The sequence below is a fragment of the Xenia sp. Carnegie-2017 genome, unplaced genomic scaffold (genome assembly GCF_021976095.1).
Source record: "Xenia sp. Carnegie-2017 unplaced genomic scaffold, XeniaSp_v1 HiC_scaffold_1, whole genome shotgun sequence".
Classification (NCBI taxonomy): Eukaryota; Metazoa; Cnidaria; class Anthozoa; order Malacalcyonacea; family Xeniidae; genus Xenia; species Xenia sp. Carnegie-2017.
This window is the reverse complement of record NW_025813402.1, coordinates 9,723,716-9,742,490: the sequence shown is the minus strand read 5'-3', so window position 1 is coordinate 9,742,490 and position 18,775 is coordinate 9,723,716. Positions and strand designations below refer to the sequence as shown.

The 18,775-nt window shown below is 37.3% G+C and overlaps 3 protein-coding genes and 1 long non-coding RNA gene across 4 annotated transcripts; 2 read left to right on the top strand and 2 right to left on the bottom strand.

Annotated features, from left to right (window-relative positions):
- The first annotated feature begins 44 nt into the window (after positions 1-44).
- LOC124438803 (phospholipase D1-like) lies at positions 45-2,121 on the top strand. Its single transcript, XM_046989014.1, has one exon. It carries the CDS (start codon positions 136-138, stop codon positions 2,119-2,121), a length of 1,986 nt encoding a protein of 661 aa, XP_046844970.1. The 5' UTR covers positions 45-135.
- Positions 2,122-6,125: 4,004 nt separating this feature from the next.
- Positions 6,126-11,310, bottom strand: LOC124442978. The gene is made up of 8 exons (XM_046993504.1): positions 11,273-11,310; positions 10,666-10,824; positions 10,426-10,585; positions 9,818-9,983; positions 9,212-9,356; positions 8,847-8,905; positions 8,066-8,157; positions 6,126-6,727 (listed from the first exon to the last, which is right to left on the bottom strand). The coding sequence occupies exons 3-7, from the start codon at positions 10,459-10,461 to the stop codon at positions 8,096-8,098; spliced, it is 468 nt and encodes a 155-aa protein (XP_046849460.1). The 5' UTR covers positions 10,462-10,585; positions 10,666-10,824; positions 11,273-11,310; the 3' UTR covers positions 6,126-6,727; positions 8,066-8,095.
- LOC124443003 lies at positions 7,755-18,569 on the bottom strand. The gene is made up of 3 exons (XR_006947453.1): positions 18,559-18,569; positions 11,181-11,186; positions 7,755-7,801 (listed from the first exon to the last, which is right to left on the bottom strand). It is a non-coding gene; the product is annotated as an uncharacterized LOC124443003 (long non-coding RNA).
- On the top strand, positions 11,064-13,634 carry LOC124442957 (phospholipase D1-like). The gene has a single exon (XM_046993482.1). It carries the CDS (start codon positions 11,201-11,203, stop codon positions 13,199-13,201), a length of 2,001 nt encoding a protein of 666 aa, XP_046849438.1. The 5' UTR covers positions 11,064-11,200; the 3' UTR covers positions 13,202-13,634.
- Positions 18,570-18,775: the final 206 nt, after the last annotated feature.

Below are 18,775 nucleotides of genomic sequence, written 5' to 3'. Positions count from 1 at the left end.
CATGTTAGTTTCAAATAGTTGCAGACATAATCAAGTAAAGGTTACTCAGCAGAAAAATAAACAAATCTAGCTTGTTGTTATAACAGATAAACCACATTATAAGTACTTGTCAAACTAACAATCGTCCGAAAAACCATGCAGGCAAAATCGTTATTTAAGAAATTCTTCAGGGGTTTGATCTTTTTGCTCTTGGCTGTCTTGATGTGGAATTATTGGACAAATCAAGAGTCTGATCGGTATCGATTCAATTCATTCGCTCCACTCCGTAATGACAGCAAAGTGAAATGGTTTGTTGATGGCAAAGATTATATGTCTGCCGTTGCTGATGCCATTGAAGCTGCGCACAAGGAAATACTGATTACTGATTGGCAAATGAATCCCAATATCTTTATGAAAAGGCCTGATAATGGCGTCGACAGTCTGAAATGGCGACTGGATAAGATGTTGATAAGGAAAGCTAGCGAAGACGTTAAAGTGTATATTCTACTTTACTGGGAAACGAAAGTAGCACTTGATCTCGGCAGTGATCATACAATTTCAACTTTAAACAAACACCACAATATAGTGGTTTATCGTCATCCACACCGTTTCAACGTATTAAAACACTTTTTTACGAAAATACTATGGAGCCATCATGAAAAACTTATTATTATTGACAGGCGGATTGCTTTTGTTGGTGGGATTGATCTTTGTAATGGTCGTTGGGATACTCCATCTCATGAACTGATGGACGACTATCCGCTTCATCCATGTACTGAGGAACATTGTGAAAATATGGAAGCAGGTAACACATATGAACGATATCGTCGATGGGTTGGCAAAGATTATAAAAATGAATTTCTTTCAGACAGAAGTAAAATTAATTGGGAAAAGCCCAATGATGATTATGAATATATTAATAGAAGTCAAATTCCTAGAATGCCATGGCATGATGTAGCGTGTGCGTTTACCGGCGATGCGGTCTCGGATGCAGTAAAGCATTTTCGTCAACGATACTATGCTTTGAATCCCAGTTGGTGCACGTGGGGTCTTCAAGATTTGCCAATAGAGCTTGATGTATCGGACAGTAAAGTGCTTGATACTGATGACAGCTTATTCACAAAGGCTAACATTCAAGTTCTTCGTTCTGTTGACAATTGGTCAGCTGGGCAACCCCACGAAGCCTCCATTTATAACGCTTATCTTAACGCAATTGAAAATGCAGAGAAATACATTTACATCGAGAATCAGTTTTTTATCTCATCCCAACCAGACGTGGAGAATCAGATTCAATCGGCTTTGGCGGATCGCATTCATCGTGCCTACAAGAATGGTGAGGATTTTCACGTAATGATAGTTATGCCTTTGAAAACAGAGTTTGGTCCCGAGGATTGGAAATCAAACCGGCCATTAAATGGTTTAAAAAGGCTAAGTTACTGGAACTATGCCACTCTTTTTACGGGGAAGCACTCATTAACATATAGACTGAAAGAGTTGAACCCAGACATTTCAGTGAATAGTTATTTTAGCATCTATGGATTACGAACACACGGCTTGCTGGGCAAGAATATGGCAACTGAAATCATTTATGTACACAGCAAATTGATGATCGTCGATGATAGAGTTTCCATTATCGGTTCAGCTAACATCAACGACAGAAGTATGCTTGGTGGACGAGATTCGGAGATGGCTGTCATAGTTGAGGATGTAGAAATGGTCGAGGGAAAGATGAAGGATAAAGAATGGAAAGTTGGAAAGTTTTCACATTCCTTAAGATGTCGTCTTCTTAAGGAACATTTGGGGCTTTTGAACACGGAAAATATAGTAACTAGCTCGAAGAAAGTACAAGATCCTTTGTTGCAATCATTTATTACAGAAATGTCTCAACAAGCTGATAAAAACAATAAAATTTACGAGAAGGTGTTTGGCAGGAGAATATTGCCACAAAATGAAGTAAGGAATATGGACGACCTCAAAAAATGGATGCAGGAGAAAGGTTTCGTCGACACTGATCAAAAGCTTGCTAACGAAGAACTGAAAAATATTCATGGACACATCGTTACGTTCCCAGGTCTTTTCTTAATAGATGTACTTAGCTCTTCAATAGTTGACAAGACTAGAGTATATAGAACGGCTGAGTAAACGTGCATGTGAAATTAGCGAAATGCGCGAAAATTCAACACATCAATTCCGACTTGGCACATTCACTAGCTGTTAAGATATGAACATCAAACGAAAAGACATAAACAACATAGCATTGCATGCATAATTAAGGAGATATGACACATGTCAGATTAAATGATATTCGTACTTGTTTTTGTAATATCGTTGTTCGCTGATATTTAACTTGTTATTTGTTCCACAATAAAATCATAATGATATTACGTACTTGAGAAAAACGACGATTTTTTTTGAAAGCAAACATGTTTCGACATTATCAGAATGCCATCTTCAGTGCAGAATGGTTAATGTTAAGTAATATGATACGTAATATGATATGAATAAATTAATTACAATGAATAGGATTATGATTTAGTTATAAAATTATAAAATATTTACAAAAAAGGAAAAGAAAAATAAGTATTAAGAACTTATAAAAAAAAATATTATTATAAAGTAAATATAGTGTTGTAGTGGTGAACTTGGATATTTAAATCGGGATTAGTTTTATTAATGTGTAGAGCTTCCTTGATTTTGAGTGAGAAAGTGGATTGATCAGTGTCGATGATTTTAAAACAGGAAGGTGAGAGTTTGTTTTACATGAAGGAGAGGCTTGAAGATGTTTGTAGATAGTGGAGTTTTGTCTGTGTGAGTATGTTCCTTTATCCTGGTAGATAATTGGCGAGAAGTTTCACCAATATAGCGGGAATTATATCCGCACATGAAAATTGATAAACTACCATAGATTTGGAAAGTTCGGGAAGTGGGTCTTTAAACGAAAATAAAGATTTTATTTTAAAAGGTGTGAAAATAAGTTTAACGTCTATGTCAGTGCAGTAGCGTTTAATGATTTGTGTGAGTTTGCGTTGTGTGTGTCGTGAGTAATCACCTATGTAAGGTAGTTTGAAATAACGTTTATTGTCAGGTTGTTGTATATCGTTAGTGTTAGTTGTGGAGTTAGATGAGTCAGTGCTTTTCTTGTTGTCCAAATAGTGTTGTATAGTGTTGTTGATGAAATGAAAAGGAAAAGAATTACGTTGGAGAGTGAATATTAGTTTCTTTAAATCACGTTGAAAGCCGATGTCTGTGTTGTTAAGTTTCCGCGCTCTGTCGGTCAGTGTTCGTATCAGTCCAATTTTGTAATTTAATGGTGTGAAACTAAAAAAGTTAGTCAGTAGTCCTGTATATGTTGGTTTGTGGTACGTAGAGGTCATACAGTTTTCATGTGATTTAGTAAGATGTCAAGAAAGGGTAACTGATTGTCTTGTTCGGTTTCGTATGTAAAGTTTATGCTTTGATGTTGTTTGTTGATGTATTCGTAAAAGAGTAATGCTTCGTCTTTGTTATGAAAAATACAAAAAATGTCGTCAACGTATCTGCGGTAAAATAAAGGTTTGTTGTTGCTGTAGTTATTTAACCAGTTTCGTTCGTGAAAACCCATGAAAATGTTGGCTAGAATGGGTGCCAAGGGTGAGCCCATACTTACCCCGTCAATTTGGTCGTAGTACTTACCGTTAAATAAAAAATGAGTCTCGGCCGTAGTGATGTTAAACAATAGTTTTAGTTCTGTTCTGTTCATTTTGAATGTAGGGTTGTTGGTAAAAATTAAATCCATAGCAATGTCTATGGTTTCGGTCAGTGGTATATTGGTAAAAAGGCTTTCAACGTCAAAAGAAATAAAGAATTTGTCATGTGGAGCGTTAGTATTAAAAGATAAAAAATCATCGACAAAACTAAAAGAATCTTTAGCAGAATGGTCATTAGGTATTAGGGGTTGGAGTAAAGAGCTGAGGTATTTGGCTAATTTGTAGTTATACGAATTGATTGAAGAATTTATAGGTCTGATAGGAGGTATGTCATTGATATTGTTTCATAAATTTAACGCGCAATATGTGTAATGAAAGTGTTACTAACTTTTAAAATAAATTTATGCTGTTTTTATTGATAAAAAGCGGTTTTAAGGAGGCTAACTACAGTTACCAAGCAAGGGGACTGGTGACGCTTCGCATGCGCATATTGTGCTAATGTCAAGTGGATTTTTTTACGTAAACGCCTGGCCGCGCTGACTTTATTGAAGATTTTTTCGTTTCTCCTTCAGTAAATTTTGTCAAAAGTTTGTGTGGATGTTCATTACAACAAATATTATAACATACGCAAAATATACCAAAATCTACAAATAAGATTTCATGTAGCCGAAATTCTCAAATATCAGAAAAAATTATATATAGAATTCGTTCAATGTTAAGCATATTGTTCCTTGAATGAATAACAATTGTCACGCAAAAGTCACCAAACGTAAAAAAACTACGGTCAATTCTTTTAAAACTAGACAATAAAAGTCTAAACGAAAATGAGATATGGTTACCATAACAACACAAACAGTTATCCTATTTAAGGATCTATAGACTTTACTGGCATTCTTGGATATGCCCACACAGTCACATTTCTAAAGTTTGAGTGTGTTTGAACAAAATAATGTTGCAAGTGAAGGCTACCTGAAACACCCGAATTTCAGATGAACTGTAGGAAGCCTTAACTCAAGTAAATTTTATGTATAAATCATAAATCTCAGTTCAGTGTCATCAGCATGTGGAGATGTAGAGATGTCACGCGGAGAAAATATTTAGTCGAATGTCGTTCAAAGTGAGAAATATTTTATCACCGGTGCCAGTGGCGTAGCTAGTCCGCAAGTTTTGGTCCTCGTATGTAAATTTTAGATCATTAACATTATTCATTTCTTTAGAAATCTGTTGTTTTCACATTAAGTAAACACAGAAAAATTAACATAGCAAGGCCAAATTTTCGGACTGGCTAAACCACTGACCGGTGCAAGACAAAGTTGTATTGTAGAAACACGAGTTCAAATATGCAAATGATGCAGTCCTACAATGACATGCTTAAAATGACCACCTTTTCTGAAATTTAAACATACTTGTAGATTGACGGTTCTTTATAACTGGTAAATTCATCAATCGTGCTTCTCCTTTTTGATGTACGTCTTCCAACACACAGAAGAGTGGCAGATGGACAGGTATTGCTGGCAGCAGAATCAGCCGCAAATCGTTTGATTTCACCCTGTAAAGAGAAGATAATACGACGATTTTTATTTAGACACGGTTGCGATGCGACATTTAAGCGCACTTTCGCGACACAGGTTGGTTTGCACGAGAAAACACTGGGACAAGTTTGGCAAACATAATATTTTTAGGTGCTGTAGAAGTCGGCTACAACTTTAATGTTGAGGGTAAGTTGTGATATTTTTTTGATTAACGCAAAGTAAAAAGCCAAATGCTTTGAACTCGGGTGGAAGTAGCGTTGATTGCCCAGTTTTAGTTCGGTCCCAAGAAGGCAGTTGGTGGTGATGTTGGTATTGCTGAGTTCTTGGTGTTAATTGGTGTATCTGACGTTTCGACAGCTTAAGCAGTAGTCATCTTCAGAGTGAAGTTCCAAAGTAACAAACGTACGCAGTACGAGGATAAAACTAAACTCAGCTATAAGTGTCATCAGCATGTTAAATCCTGATGCTTTTGCTCATGCGTACCTTCTGGTGTTGACTCCAAGCGATGTTTGGTGAATTTTTCTTCTTTGATGACGGAGAAATCTGGCGAGGTTGTGATCGGGTTTATGTCGTATGAATCAAGCAGAGAACAATCTGCATCCATATCCGTCTCCTTTGTATCGCCAGAAAAGTCCATGGAATTGACAGATCGTTTGTCCGGCGGAGAGTCAAGAATTAAATGAAAACTTACGTCCGCCAATGAAGTATTGAGAGACTTTTCTCCGAAATACGGGTAATTTTTATTACCTTTAGGCAAATCTCAATAATAGACGGGAGCATATAGAAACAAAGAATAGATCCAACGCGGTTTGAAAGAGCTTGAAGTCGTGGGGAGGTCGAATGTATAGTGGGAGAGGGGAGGGGGAGTGGACAGGGGTTACTGCTGTAGCATTCTTAAGATAACAAAATCTAAAAACAACACAAGACAAAACGTCGAAAGGTTTTTAATTCAAAATGTAAATTATCATCGCAAAATAAAATACGGAATACGGAGATCAACCGTGATGTATTCACTCACTAATTCTTCCCAAGTAAGGCAGAGTTCAAACTGCATCCTTAAATATTACGGTCCGGCCCAAACTCCGCTCTTCTCTTTGAAGAAGAAGATACAAATGCCATTTTAAACTCTGACGGTATGCTGGCGAACCAGATACATCAAATGGAAACGATCGCTTCCAGTTCCAAATAGCTTTTTATGAAAATTGAAAATCAAGGTCGGCACTGGAAAGATCAACACCGAGTTTTAACGCAAGCGCGCTTTTGCACGTATAGAAGTGGCAAAGACAATCCGATTTTTTCAATTTTATCGTGCAATGCAACCTTTTTTTATCAATAACAAAAATAATAATTACCGAAACTTGTCTCCGCACAAAGATATAAAGATACTCTTAGATTCTCTTAATCGTGCTTAAAAATTGCCACATTCAAAGCGGGAGTAAAACTCGGCCTGACCTCGCCAGTGATATATCGTATCTCGACCAATAGCTTCATGGCCATCTCAACAGGCTTAGCGAACGACATTCATCCTGCCTAAATAAATCAAAAACAAACTTTTACCTTCTTTTTCCAAAACGCGGTCCTCCCGAGTATTATGAACAAAACCTAGTGGCAAACAAGGACGGCTGATTTCATCGTAAGTTACAGTGCAAGTTCATACGATGATTTGGCAAAAGATCATTTTTTCCTCGGTCCACTCCGATAGGTCAAGAACACTGGCGCAGGAGATGAATACATGCACTTTTCATTCATACAAAGTTTGGTAAAGCAGTCATAGTTAAAATCGCGCTCTTATATTCCAATCACACAAGGGCTAATGACCTCAGGTACAACTGGGGTCATACGAGTGAACGAATGGAGAAATATGTGAGATTACCAGTAGTATGACTTCGCTTTGCCGCGCTACAGACCACGCTTTAAAACCAGAAAACCCTCTGTGTGGAGCAAACCAAATAAGCAATAAATTATCTTGTACCATTGCTAAAGCTACGTCCTTCCCATGATTCTTATGTGACTTTTTTACCGTGTGCTTCGGACGTAAACAGGTAAGTCTTTGTGACTAAATATTTAACGTTTTCATATGGTTTTTTTCTGCAGGTTGTCGAAGCACAGAAAAACGAAGTCATGCTAGTAGTAATCTCATATATATCAACCGGAGTTCGTGAAATATAATCCCATCAACGGCATGCCAGCATTTTTATGATGTGTTCATAACTATCAGCGTCCATAACATGTAAAGTCAATGTAAATTATAGCATTCACCATGCACAACACTAGAGTTACGACATAACATTACACCAAAAACAAATTCGAAAAAAAGTAAAATTGGCAGCAATCAATAGTGCAAGTCACGAACCTGTCTTGAAGAGAAGTGAAGCACTATTGGTTTAGGCAAATACTTGGCACTAGCGATAAATTAGTGAATGGTTTGAGCCCGGGATTATCGTTGCACATTTGTAGATGTAGATCGTCCTTGTTAGTAGAGTCTCAAGAAAAACTGTTGGTATTGATGTTGAGTGAAGTTTCCGTAGCGGTAGCCTTCTAATACTGGGACCATGAAGACTCCGAAGATAACTACCGCTGAGGTTGTCGAAACATCAGTCAAAACTAACACCAAGAATCCTCGTTAAAACTGCACTAACCAGGACGAACTACTTATACAAATATTTTCGGTACTACTTCGTTTTTCTAATGCTTTGGGTGAAGAATTTTTTTCAAAAGTTGTTTACCATTTCATTAGGTGAATGTTGCAGATCTGCTAAACATCCACGGAAAGGGTTGACTGACATAAAACTCTCTCACAACAGTAGACCAGGACTAGATAATCCATTAGCCATATTCCGAAGTCTATAGTAGAAAAATAACATGTACCTTTGAAAGAAATTCCAGCGTCAAATTTTCCTATTTTAATGAACCATTATTTTTCTTCGTAATTTTTTTTCGTTTTCCCGCAAAGTTTAATTCTGTAAAAGATGAATAAATAAAGTGATCAAAACAAGTGTAATGTTATAGGTTTGACAACTCCAGCAATACATGTTTGCGTGCAATTGCAAGACAATTCTCGACATCGTTCGATCTGATTGGCTAAAAATTAAAAATGGTTTTTTTTCATCAACTTCATAGGTTGTGCTTCTCCTAAGGGGATGTTTTTCAAATGAAATGTAGTTTGCTAAGCTTAGTCTAAAACGTAGACGAGCATCAAATTACGATAAATTTCCGAAAACCATTTGCCTTAAATTCTTCGTAATGATAAACACATCGTTGACTGTTGGACAGCCAGTGGAGTAACTATCAAAAAATTTTCGGTCACGCTATTGATAAAGGAGCCACGCCCTATGATGTCATGATTTTCAATATGCAAGGAAGAAGTTTAATGTACAAAGTTTAATATGCAGACAAACAACGTCAGTGTTTCTTAGATGTCGATGTAAAACTTACTGTCTAATGTCTTAGATCTCACCTTCACAAATATTTTAGTTTCCCAGATTTTACATGCAGCAATATTAAGTCCACCCACCATAAAAAAAATCACAGATGAAGTAGACGTCGGTATAAATAAAATAATAGAAAAGAAACCATTGCTAACTGAGCACTAATGTTTGAGATACTCGGTCAATAAAACATATCAATAATTAGAACTATAATTACTTACTATGCTGTGACGGTTGAAACAAACTGCAGTCGGTGAATGGATCGCCTTGTCTCAATTTTCTTAAAAAAAGTAAAACTATTCTTTAAAACAAGAGATACAAATAAATTAAATAACGTGGTCATCAAAAGGAACAAGGCGAAACAAAATGAATTTTATCGATTTTAATGAAGACAGTGGAAATATTGCTCCGAATCCACAGCAGCACTACGGTAACAAAAAATATTCATTTGGTATATCGATAAACTTATTTATAATCTTCTGGCGACTTGTTCCTCAGAAATAAAATACTTCTTTATCTTATGATATACTTAAATACGGCAAAATTGATAAATATGTTTTCTTATAAAGAACGAGAACTTTTAAACTTGTGGATTGACTGTTCTTTATAACTGGTAAATTCATCAATCGTACTTCTCCTTTTTGATGTACGCCTTCCAACAGACAGAAGAGTAGAAGATGGACTGGTATTGCTGGCAGCAGAATCAGCCGCAAATCGTTTGATTTCGCCCTCTAAAGAGAAGACAATACGACGATTTTTATTTCGATACGGTTGCGATGCGACATTTAAGCGCACTTTCGCGACACAGGTATGTTTGCACGAGAAAAAACTGCGACAAGTTTGGCAATCATAACATTTTCAGGTGCTGTAGAAGTCGGCTACAACTTTAAAGTTTAGTGTAAGTTGTGATATTTTTTTTGATTAACATAAAGTAGCAAGCCGAATGCTTTGAACCCGGTGGGAGTAGCGTTGATTGCTCAGTTATAGTTCGGTCCCAAGAAGGCTGCTAGTGTTGATGTTGGTATTGCTGAGTTCTTGGTGTTGATTGGTGTATCTGACGTTTCGACAGCTTAAGCAGTAGTCATCTTCAGAGTGAAGTTCCAAAGTAACAAACGTACGCAGTACGAGGATAAAACTAAACTCAGCTATAAGTGTCAGCATGTTAAATCCTGATGCTTTTGCACATGTGTACCTTCTGGTGTTAACTCCAAGCGATGTTTGGTGAATTCTTTTTCTTTGATGGCGGAGATATCTGGCGAGGTTGTGATCGGGTTTACGTCGTATGAATCGAGCAGAGAACAATCTGCATCCATATCCGTCTCTTTTGTATCGCCAGAAAAGTCCATGGAACTGACAGACTATTTATCCGGCGGAGAGTGAAAAATTAAATGAAAACTTACGTCCGCCAATGAAGTATAGAGAGGCTCCGAAATCGTACGACGATGGTCGTATGAGCCTTCAAGAGGGGTAGAGGTGCAACAGGTGTATACTTCATCTTGGTGTGACGAAGCTATTTCACTATTGCATAACCTTAAGACGTTAGTCGCGTCAAAATCTCCTTACCGTACTAAAAAAGGAACAGAATTGAAGGAGAAAGAAGTCTGACATGGTGCAGAAACCAGTAGCCCCCTAAAGCTAATCCAAACTAGAATACCCCTCTTCAGTCAAACCGCGTAGGATTTATCCCCAGGTTTCAATATAGTCCCGTCCACTATTAATGAGCTTGCTTATAACTCGGTACCCATATACTACACACACAAAAAATGCGATTTAACTAAAGGTAATAAAAATTGAAAGTACCGTATTTCGGAGAGAAGACTCGATGGTTATCTCCATCTCTCCAATCAATTGTTTGCAAGAATTGGGACACCGATTTGTAGGCTTCGTCGAGAAATTCAGAAGATTGTAGTAACTTTTCAAGCGCCTTGTCTAATGTCGGACGCAAATGCCTACAGAATTTCTGCAAACGAAAAATTAGTTGAACATGTATGATAAAAACGAAGGCGAACTAATGACAGGATTTAGTATTTATGACCATACTTTGACATTTTCCCGCGTCAATATTTGTTGTCTGCTGCTCATCTTTCATGCGCTATAGTTGCGCATCCAGCAAACTGTACTTTTCCATTAACAGGAAATGGTCAGCTTTGGACGAAAAACCTTTCTCTTCAAGTTCTTTGATTCGAGATTTAGCTTTGTCTATTGAAAAAAGAAACATTACGAACATGCCGAACATGTAGAAACGATTACAAACTTAAGGCTCATTTTATGAGATTCACTAGGGCGAGAAACTTCCAATTTCTAAACCTAATATATAGAAATATATGTCAGCTGAATTATGAGATTATTATTATTACACCTGGCAATTAGATGAAAAGAATGCAGCCCACCAAAAGCGACATTCATGCAAATGCTAATTTAAGCTATTCATGCATGTTAGTTTTAAATAGTTGCAGACATAATCAAGTAAAGGTTAGTCACCAACTCAGATAAAAATATACAAATTTAGCTTGTTTGTTGTAACAGATAAACCACATTATAAGTACTTGTCAAACCAACAACTGTCCGAAAAACCATGCCAGCAAAATTTATTTATAAGCAATTCTTCAGCTGTTTGATCATTCCGCTCATGGCCGTAATTGCATACCAGATGTGGAATTATTGGACAAATCACGAGTCTGATCGGTATCGATTCAATTCATTCGCTCCACTCCGTAATGACAGCAAAGTGAGATGGTTTGTTGATGGCAAAGATTATATGTCTGCCGTTGCTGATGCCATTGAAGCTGCACACAAGGAAATACTTATCACTGATTGGCAAATGAATCCCTATATCTTTATGAAAAGGCCTGATAATGGCGTCGACAGTCTTAAATGGCGACTGGATAAGATGTTGATGAGGAAAGCTACCGAAGACGTTAAAGTGTATATTCTACTTTACTGGGAAACGACGCGAGCACTTGATCTCGGCAGTGATCATACAATTTCAACTTTAAACAAACACCCCAATATAGTGGTTTATCGTCATCCAAACTTTTTCAACGTATTAAAAAACATTGGCAATATTACAATACGATGGAGCCATCATGAAAAACTTATTATTATTGACAGGCAGATAGCTTTTGTGGGCGGTATTGATCTTTGCTATGGTCGTTGGGATACTTCATCTCATGAGCTGATGGACGACTATCCGCTTCATCCATGTACTGAGGAACATTGTGAAGATATGAAAGCAGGTAACACATATGAACGATATCGCCGATGGCTTGGCAAAGATTATAAAAACGAATTTTTGTCAGACGGAAGTAAAATTAATTGGGAAAAGCCCAGTGATGATTATGAATATATTAATAGAAGTCAAATTCCTAGGATGCCATGGCATGATGTAGCGTGTGCGTTTACCGGCGATGCGGTCTCGGATGTAGTAAAGCATTTTCGTCAACGATACTATGCTTTGAATCCCAGTTGGTGCACATCGGGTCTTCAAGATTTGCCAATAGAGCTTGATGTATCGGACAGTAAAGTGCTTGATACTGATGACAGCTTATTCACAAAGGTTAACATTCAAGTTCTTCGTTCTGTTGACAATTGGTCAGCTGGGCAACCCCACGAAGCCTCCATTTATAACGCTTATCTTAACGCAATTGAAAATGCAGAGAAATACATTTACCTCGAGAATCAGTTTTTTATCTCATCGCAACCAGACGTGGAGAATCAGATTCAATCGGCTTTGGCGAATCGCATTCATCGTGCCTACAAGAATGGTGAGGATTTTCACGTGATGATAGTTATGCCTTTGAAACCAGAGTTTGGTCCCGAGGATTGGAAATCAAACCGGCCATTAAATGGTTTAAAAAGACTAAGTTACTGGAACTATGCCACTCTTTTTACGGGGAAGCACTCATTAACATATAGGCTGAAAGAGTTGAACCCAGATATTTCAGTGAATAGTTATTTTAGCATCTATGGATTACGAACACACGGCTTGCTGGGCAAGAATATGGTAACTGAAATCATTTATGTGCACAGCAAATTGATGATCGTTGATGATCGAGTTTCTATTATCGGTTCCGCTAACATCAACGACAGAAGTATGCTTGGTGGACGAGATTCGGAGGTGGCTGTCATAGTTGAGGATGTAGAAATGGTCGATGGAAAGATGAAGGATAAAGAATGGAAAGTTGGAAAGTTTTCACATTCCTTAAGATGTCGTCTTCTTAAGGAGCATTTGGGGCTTTTGAACACGGAAAATTCAGTAAATAGCTCGAAGAAAGTACAGGATCCTTTGTTGCAATCTTTTATTACAGAAATGTCTCAACAAGCTGATACAAACACTGAAATTTACGAGAAGGTGTTTGGCAGGAGAATATTGCCAAAAAATGAAGTGAGGAATATGGACGACCTCAAAAAATGGATGCAGGAGAAAGGTCTTGTCCACAATGATGAAAAGCTTGCTAACGAAGAACTGAAAAATATTCATGGACACATCGTTACGTTCCCAGGTCTTTTCTTAATAGATGTACTTAGCTCTTCAATAGTTGACAAGGCGGGAGTATATTATAGAACGGCTGAGTAAACGTGCATGTAAAATTAGCGAAATGCACGAAAATACAACAGATCAATTCCGGCTTGGCACATTCACTAGCTGTTAAGATATGAACATCAAACGAAAAGACATAAGCAACATAGCATTGCATGCATAATTAAATAGATATGACATATGTCAGATTAAATAATATTCGTACTTGTTATTGTAATATCGTTGTTCGATATATCGTTGTCCAATATCGAACAACGATATTGTTATTGTAATATCGATATTTAACTTGTTGTTTGTTCCACAAAAAATCATAATAATTTCACGTACAATCCGAATGTTATTGCCGAATCACGAATAAATTAACAGATTATGGGCCCAGGAGCGTTTGATTTTCTGTTGATGATAGCAAATAAGGAAAGTATATGAGATATTGCGATTTTATGAGAATATAACTTACATAAGTGCGAAATATTGAATATGGCCTTTGGGAAATGTTAAAGCGTTTACAAGGATGGAAAAGTTCAACGGCAAGAACTTTCACCTTTGGAAGTTTAAGATGCAGATGATAATTGAAGAGAAGGATCTCTAGTAAATAGATGAAGGATATTGTAAGTCAATTAGAAGCATTAAGTGAACATCTCAACAAGATGAAGGATATTGCAAGTCAATTAGAAGCATTGGGTGCGTCTGTTTCTGAGGAAGATCAAGTGGCGACATCCCTTTGTAGTTAAGTCATACAATGGCTTAATAACAGCATTGGAATCTAGAGCAGATGACTTATCATTAGAATTCGTTACTGCTAGACTTCTTTATGAAGAACAGAAACGTAAGGAATCGAACGAAAGTAAGGATATTGGTGAGAAAGCACTATTATGTCAAAAGTCCAAGAACGACAAAGTAAAGAATATCAAATTCAAAAGGAAAGGTAAATGCCGTAACTGTGGGTTACCCGGGCATTAGGCTAGAGAATGTCTCAAACCCAAACAGAATCAGCAAAATGACAATAGAAATAAAAGGGAAGAAGCATTCTACGGAGCCACAGTTCAAAATTCATCATTTTTTACAGATAACAAAGAATCTGCATGGTACATTGATTCAGGTGCATCATCTCATATGTCATACAATAAGGACATCATGGTTGATTTCATGTCATTCAAATCCCCTGAAAAGGTAAAGCTAGGAGATGACAGAATAGTTCAAGTACTGGGAAAAGGAAATGTACACATTGAGATTAAGTCTAAGAAGAAGTATGAACCAAGAAGATTGGTTGATGGGAAGATTGATATGTTCCAGATTTAGGAAAATCTCTTCTCAGTTAGTGCTACGGCAAAACGACGATACTCAGTTGAATTAAATCAACACACTTGCTTGATACTTGATCAAAACGGAACTATATCTGGATCAGGAAGAATGATGAATAACTTATATGTTCTTGATGTTAAAGAAGAACAGGATGATTCAAATCTTGCGAATGTTTCTATAAGTGATACTAGCGAAGAAATATGGCATCAATGGTGACCAATGTCACTAACAAGAAAATTAAAGTACTTCGATCAGACAACGGTGGTGAGTACACTTGTCTCATGTTTGAAAAATATCTAAAGGATAAGGGAATTCAGCATCAGCTTAGTGTTCTAAGAACGCCACAGCAGAATGGAGTTTCTGAAAGAATGAACAGAAGCATTCAAGAAGCTGCACGATCTATGCTGAACAACGCAAAACTACAAAAGAAATTCTGGGCTGAAGCAGTTCATACTGCAGTCATCTTAAGAAATCGAAATCCTACTGTATCCGTAAATGGAGTTACACCTTACGAATGTTTCCATTCTAAGAAACCTAATGTTTCGCATCTGGGAATTTTTGGTTGCACAGCTTACATGCACGTTCCTAAGGAAACAAGGAAGAAATGTGACCCCAAAACCAAGAAATACTCATTTGTTAGGTATAGGTTATCAAGTCAAGGTTATCGACTCTACGACGCTGCAAATGGTAAAATTCACATATCAAGAGACGTGTTATTTGACGAAAGCTCATTTGATCGACGAAATAAATCTACCATAGTCAAAAATAGAAATAATGAAGATACCGTGACCGTAAAACTGAATGATAAACAATTAGAAGACAATGATCAACATGAACTCAATGAAGAAATGGATGATAGTTGCAACAACAATAAGATAGATGAACAACAACAATCACGACGATCAGCACGAATACACAAATCTCCCGTAGACATGGTGTGGTGATCACAGGTAATTGGTGGCAGAACAATGTGGCTAGCATTGACGATGAATCTATCCGTCACGATGAACCACTCAATATTAATGAAGCTTTTGATAGTCCAGAAAAGGCGAAATGGAAACAAGCAATGGACAGTGAATATTCTTCCCACATAAAAAACAATACGTAGACATTGGTTGATTTACCTAAAGATCGTAAAGCCATAGATTCTCGATGGATATTCAAAGTAAAGTACAAAGCAGACGGCTCAATTGAACGGCATAAAGCTCGATTAGTTGCTAAAGGATACTTACAAGAAAATGGCTTAGATTATGAAGAAACATTTTCTCTGGTAGCAAAATATACAACAATTCGCTCTCTCTTGGCAATTGCTAATCAGTTAGATTTGGAAGTACACCAAATGGATGTGTCGAAGGCATTTCTGAACGGTGAACTTAAAGAGGAAATTTATATTAAGCAACCTGAAGGATATGAGAAAAAAGACAAGAACAGAAGGTCTGTAAATTAAACAAAAGCATGTATATGGCTTGAAGCTATCTTCGAGATGCTGTTTCCATACCATTGACCAGTTCTTAAAGAAATCCGGTTACGTTCAATCCAATTCAGATCCGTGCCTGTACATTAAACGAAAGGGAGATAATATCATGTTTTTAGCGTTATACGTCGATGATTTGATTCTTTCAAGTAACAACAAGAAAATGCTAGAAGAGGAGAAAGGTATTTTAAAGAAACGCTTTGAAATGAAAGATCGAGGTGAAATTCATTTCTGTCTTGGCATTCAAATTCAACAAGAGAGGGAAAAGAAAGAGATGCGACTTCATTAATCAAAGTATTTGACAAATTTATTGAAGAAATATGGAATGCAAGACTGCAAACCTGTTGCAACTCCCGTTGAGCTAGGAACCAAGTTTTTGAATAATGAAGGGGATCCAATGAACACAACCAAATATCAAGCATTAACTGGTGCATTAACGTATGCAGTTACAGCGACAAGACTAGACATGCACAAGCACTTTCAACAATTAATCAATTCTTTGCTAACCCTAGCCAAGACCATTGGAATGCTGCCAAACGTATTTACGTTACATTTAAAGTACGATTAACTACGGCATTTGCTTTGATGGACATAAGGAATCTGAAGTCAAATTAAGTGGATTTGTTGATGCTGATTGGGGATGTGATCCAAATAATCGAAAATCACATTCAGAATACCTATTCATGATTTGTGGTGGATTGGTAAGTTGGGCAAGCAAAAAGCAAAGCAAAGTATTTTAGCTCTCTCATCTACTGAAGCTGAGTATGTTGCACACTCACAAGCATGTCAAGAAGCAATATGGTTAAGACGATTACTACGTGATTTAAACTTCACTCAAAAGGAACCAACTATCATAAAAGAGGATAATCAAGGAGCAATAATTTTGTCGAAAAATCAGAAATACCATCCAAGAACGACATAAAATATCAAACAAATCGACATAAAATATCATTTCATTCGAGACAAAGTACTGAAAAAAGAAATTGCACTTGAGTATTGTACGTCACAACAAATAGTTGCTGTTATGTACGGGCTCATGAGAACAGCCCCTAAGCCAGCCAACCAGTAAGTTGTGGGGAGGTCGAATGTATAGTGGGGGAGGGGAGGGGGAATGGACAGGGGGTTACTGCTGTAGCATTCTTAAGATTACAAAATCTAAAAACAACACAAGACAAAACGTCGAAAGGTTTTTAATTCAAAATGTAAATTCATCATCGTAAAATAAAATACGGAAAACGGAGATCAACCGTGATGTATTCACTCACTAATTCTTCCCAAGTAAGGCAGAGTTCAAACTGCATCCTAAAATATCATGGTCCGGCCCAAACTCCGCTCTTCTCTTTACAGAAAAAGATACGAATGCCATTTTAAACTCTGACAGTATGCTGGCGAACCAGATACATCAAATGGAAACGATCGCTTCCAGTTCCAAATAGCTTTTTATGAAAATTGAAAATCAAGGTCGGCACTGGAAAGATCAACACCAAGTTTTAACTAAACCGCGCTTTTGCACGTATAGAAGTGGCAAAGACAGTCCGATTTTTTATATTATATCGCGCAATGCAACGTTTTTTATCAATAACGAAAATAATAATTACCGAAACTTGTCTCCGCACAAAGATATAAAGATACTCTTAGATTCTCTTAATCGTGCTTAAAAATTGCCTTGTTCAAAGCGGGAGTAAAACTCGGGCTGACTCGCCAGTGATATATCGTATCTCGACCAGTAGCTTCATGACCATCTCAAACAGGCTTGTTGAACGACATTCATCCTGCCTAAATAAATCAAATCAAACTTTTACCCTTCTTTTTCCAAAACGCGGTCCTCCCGAGGATTATGAACAAAACCTAGTGGCAAACAAGGACGGCTGATTTCATCGTAAGTTACAGTGCAAGTTCATACGATGATTTGGCAAATGATCTTTTTTTCCTCGGTCCTCTCCGATAGGTTAAGAACACTGGCGTAGGAGATCAATACATGCACTTTTCATTCATACAAAGTTTGGTAAAGCAGTCATAGTTAAAATCGCGCTCTTATGTTCCAATCACACAAAGGCTAATGACCTCAGGTACAACTGGGGTCATACGAGTGAACGAATGAAGAAATATGTGAGATTACCAGTGGTATGACTTCGCTTTACCGCGCTACAGACCACGCTTCAAAACCAGGAAACCCTCTGTGTGGAGCAAACCAAATAAGCAATAAATGATCTTGTACCATTGCTAAAGCTACGTCCTTCCCATGATGCTTATGTTACTTTTTTACCGTGTGCTTCGGACGTAAACAGGTGAGTCTTTGTGACTAAATATTTCACGTTTTAATATGGTTTTAGTAGTATAAGACATGGGGGTATCGGCGCAAAATAAGACCATGGTTCAAAGGCGTCCCCCCGCAAAAGGTCATGTTAACAAAGCCGTGCAAAAAAAGTCATTGTTTTAAAGTAGTGGGAAAAAGGCCGTGTTTTCAAAGGCGTCCCCTCGCAAAAGGCCATGTAAACAAAACTGCGCAAAAAGTCATTGTTTTTAAAGGGAGTACAAATCTAGAGTTTACAATCTATCGTTTAAAAAATATGGAATCTATATGTTTTTGAAATATATAGGTGCGTTTTAATTTTACAAACAGTCTTTACAAACATTTGTTAATAAAGCATCGGTTCGGAGGGGGCTCGGCATCGCAGAGGATAATGTAATATTACGTAGTAATATTACTCAGATCCTCGAGAAGGGGGATGGAGCCCCCGAGAATCGTGCGAGCCTGGTGGGTAAAAAATTCTAGCTTTAGCTAGAATTTTCGGCTCGCCCCCATGGTGTCCGAAGGACGACAGACATAAAAT

What these genes read in the sequence shown, in the direction of transcription:
- LOC124438803 (XM_046989014.1), top strand. Translation starts at nt 136, where the DNA reads ATGCAGGCAAAATCGTTATTTAAGAAATTCTTCAGGGGTTTGATCTTT.
- LOC124442978 (XM_046993504.1), bottom strand. Translation starts at nt 10,461, where the DNA reads ATGGAGATAACCATCGAGTCTTCTCTCCGAAATACG. An exon ending in CTTGGAGTTAACACCAGAAG is followed by an intron (nt 9,357 to 9,817) that starts GTACACATGTGC and finishes TCTTCTCTTTAG; the next exon opens with AGGGCGAAATCAAACGATTT. An exon ending in AAAGAACAGTCAATCCACAA is followed by an intron (nt 8,906 to 9,211) that starts GTTTAAAAGTTC and finishes ACTTTTTTTAAG; the next exon opens with AAAATTGAGACAAGGCGATC.
- LOC124442957 (XM_046993482.1), top strand. Translation starts at nt 11,201, where the DNA reads ATGCCAGCAAAATTTATTTATAAGCAATTCTTCAGCTGTTTGATCATT.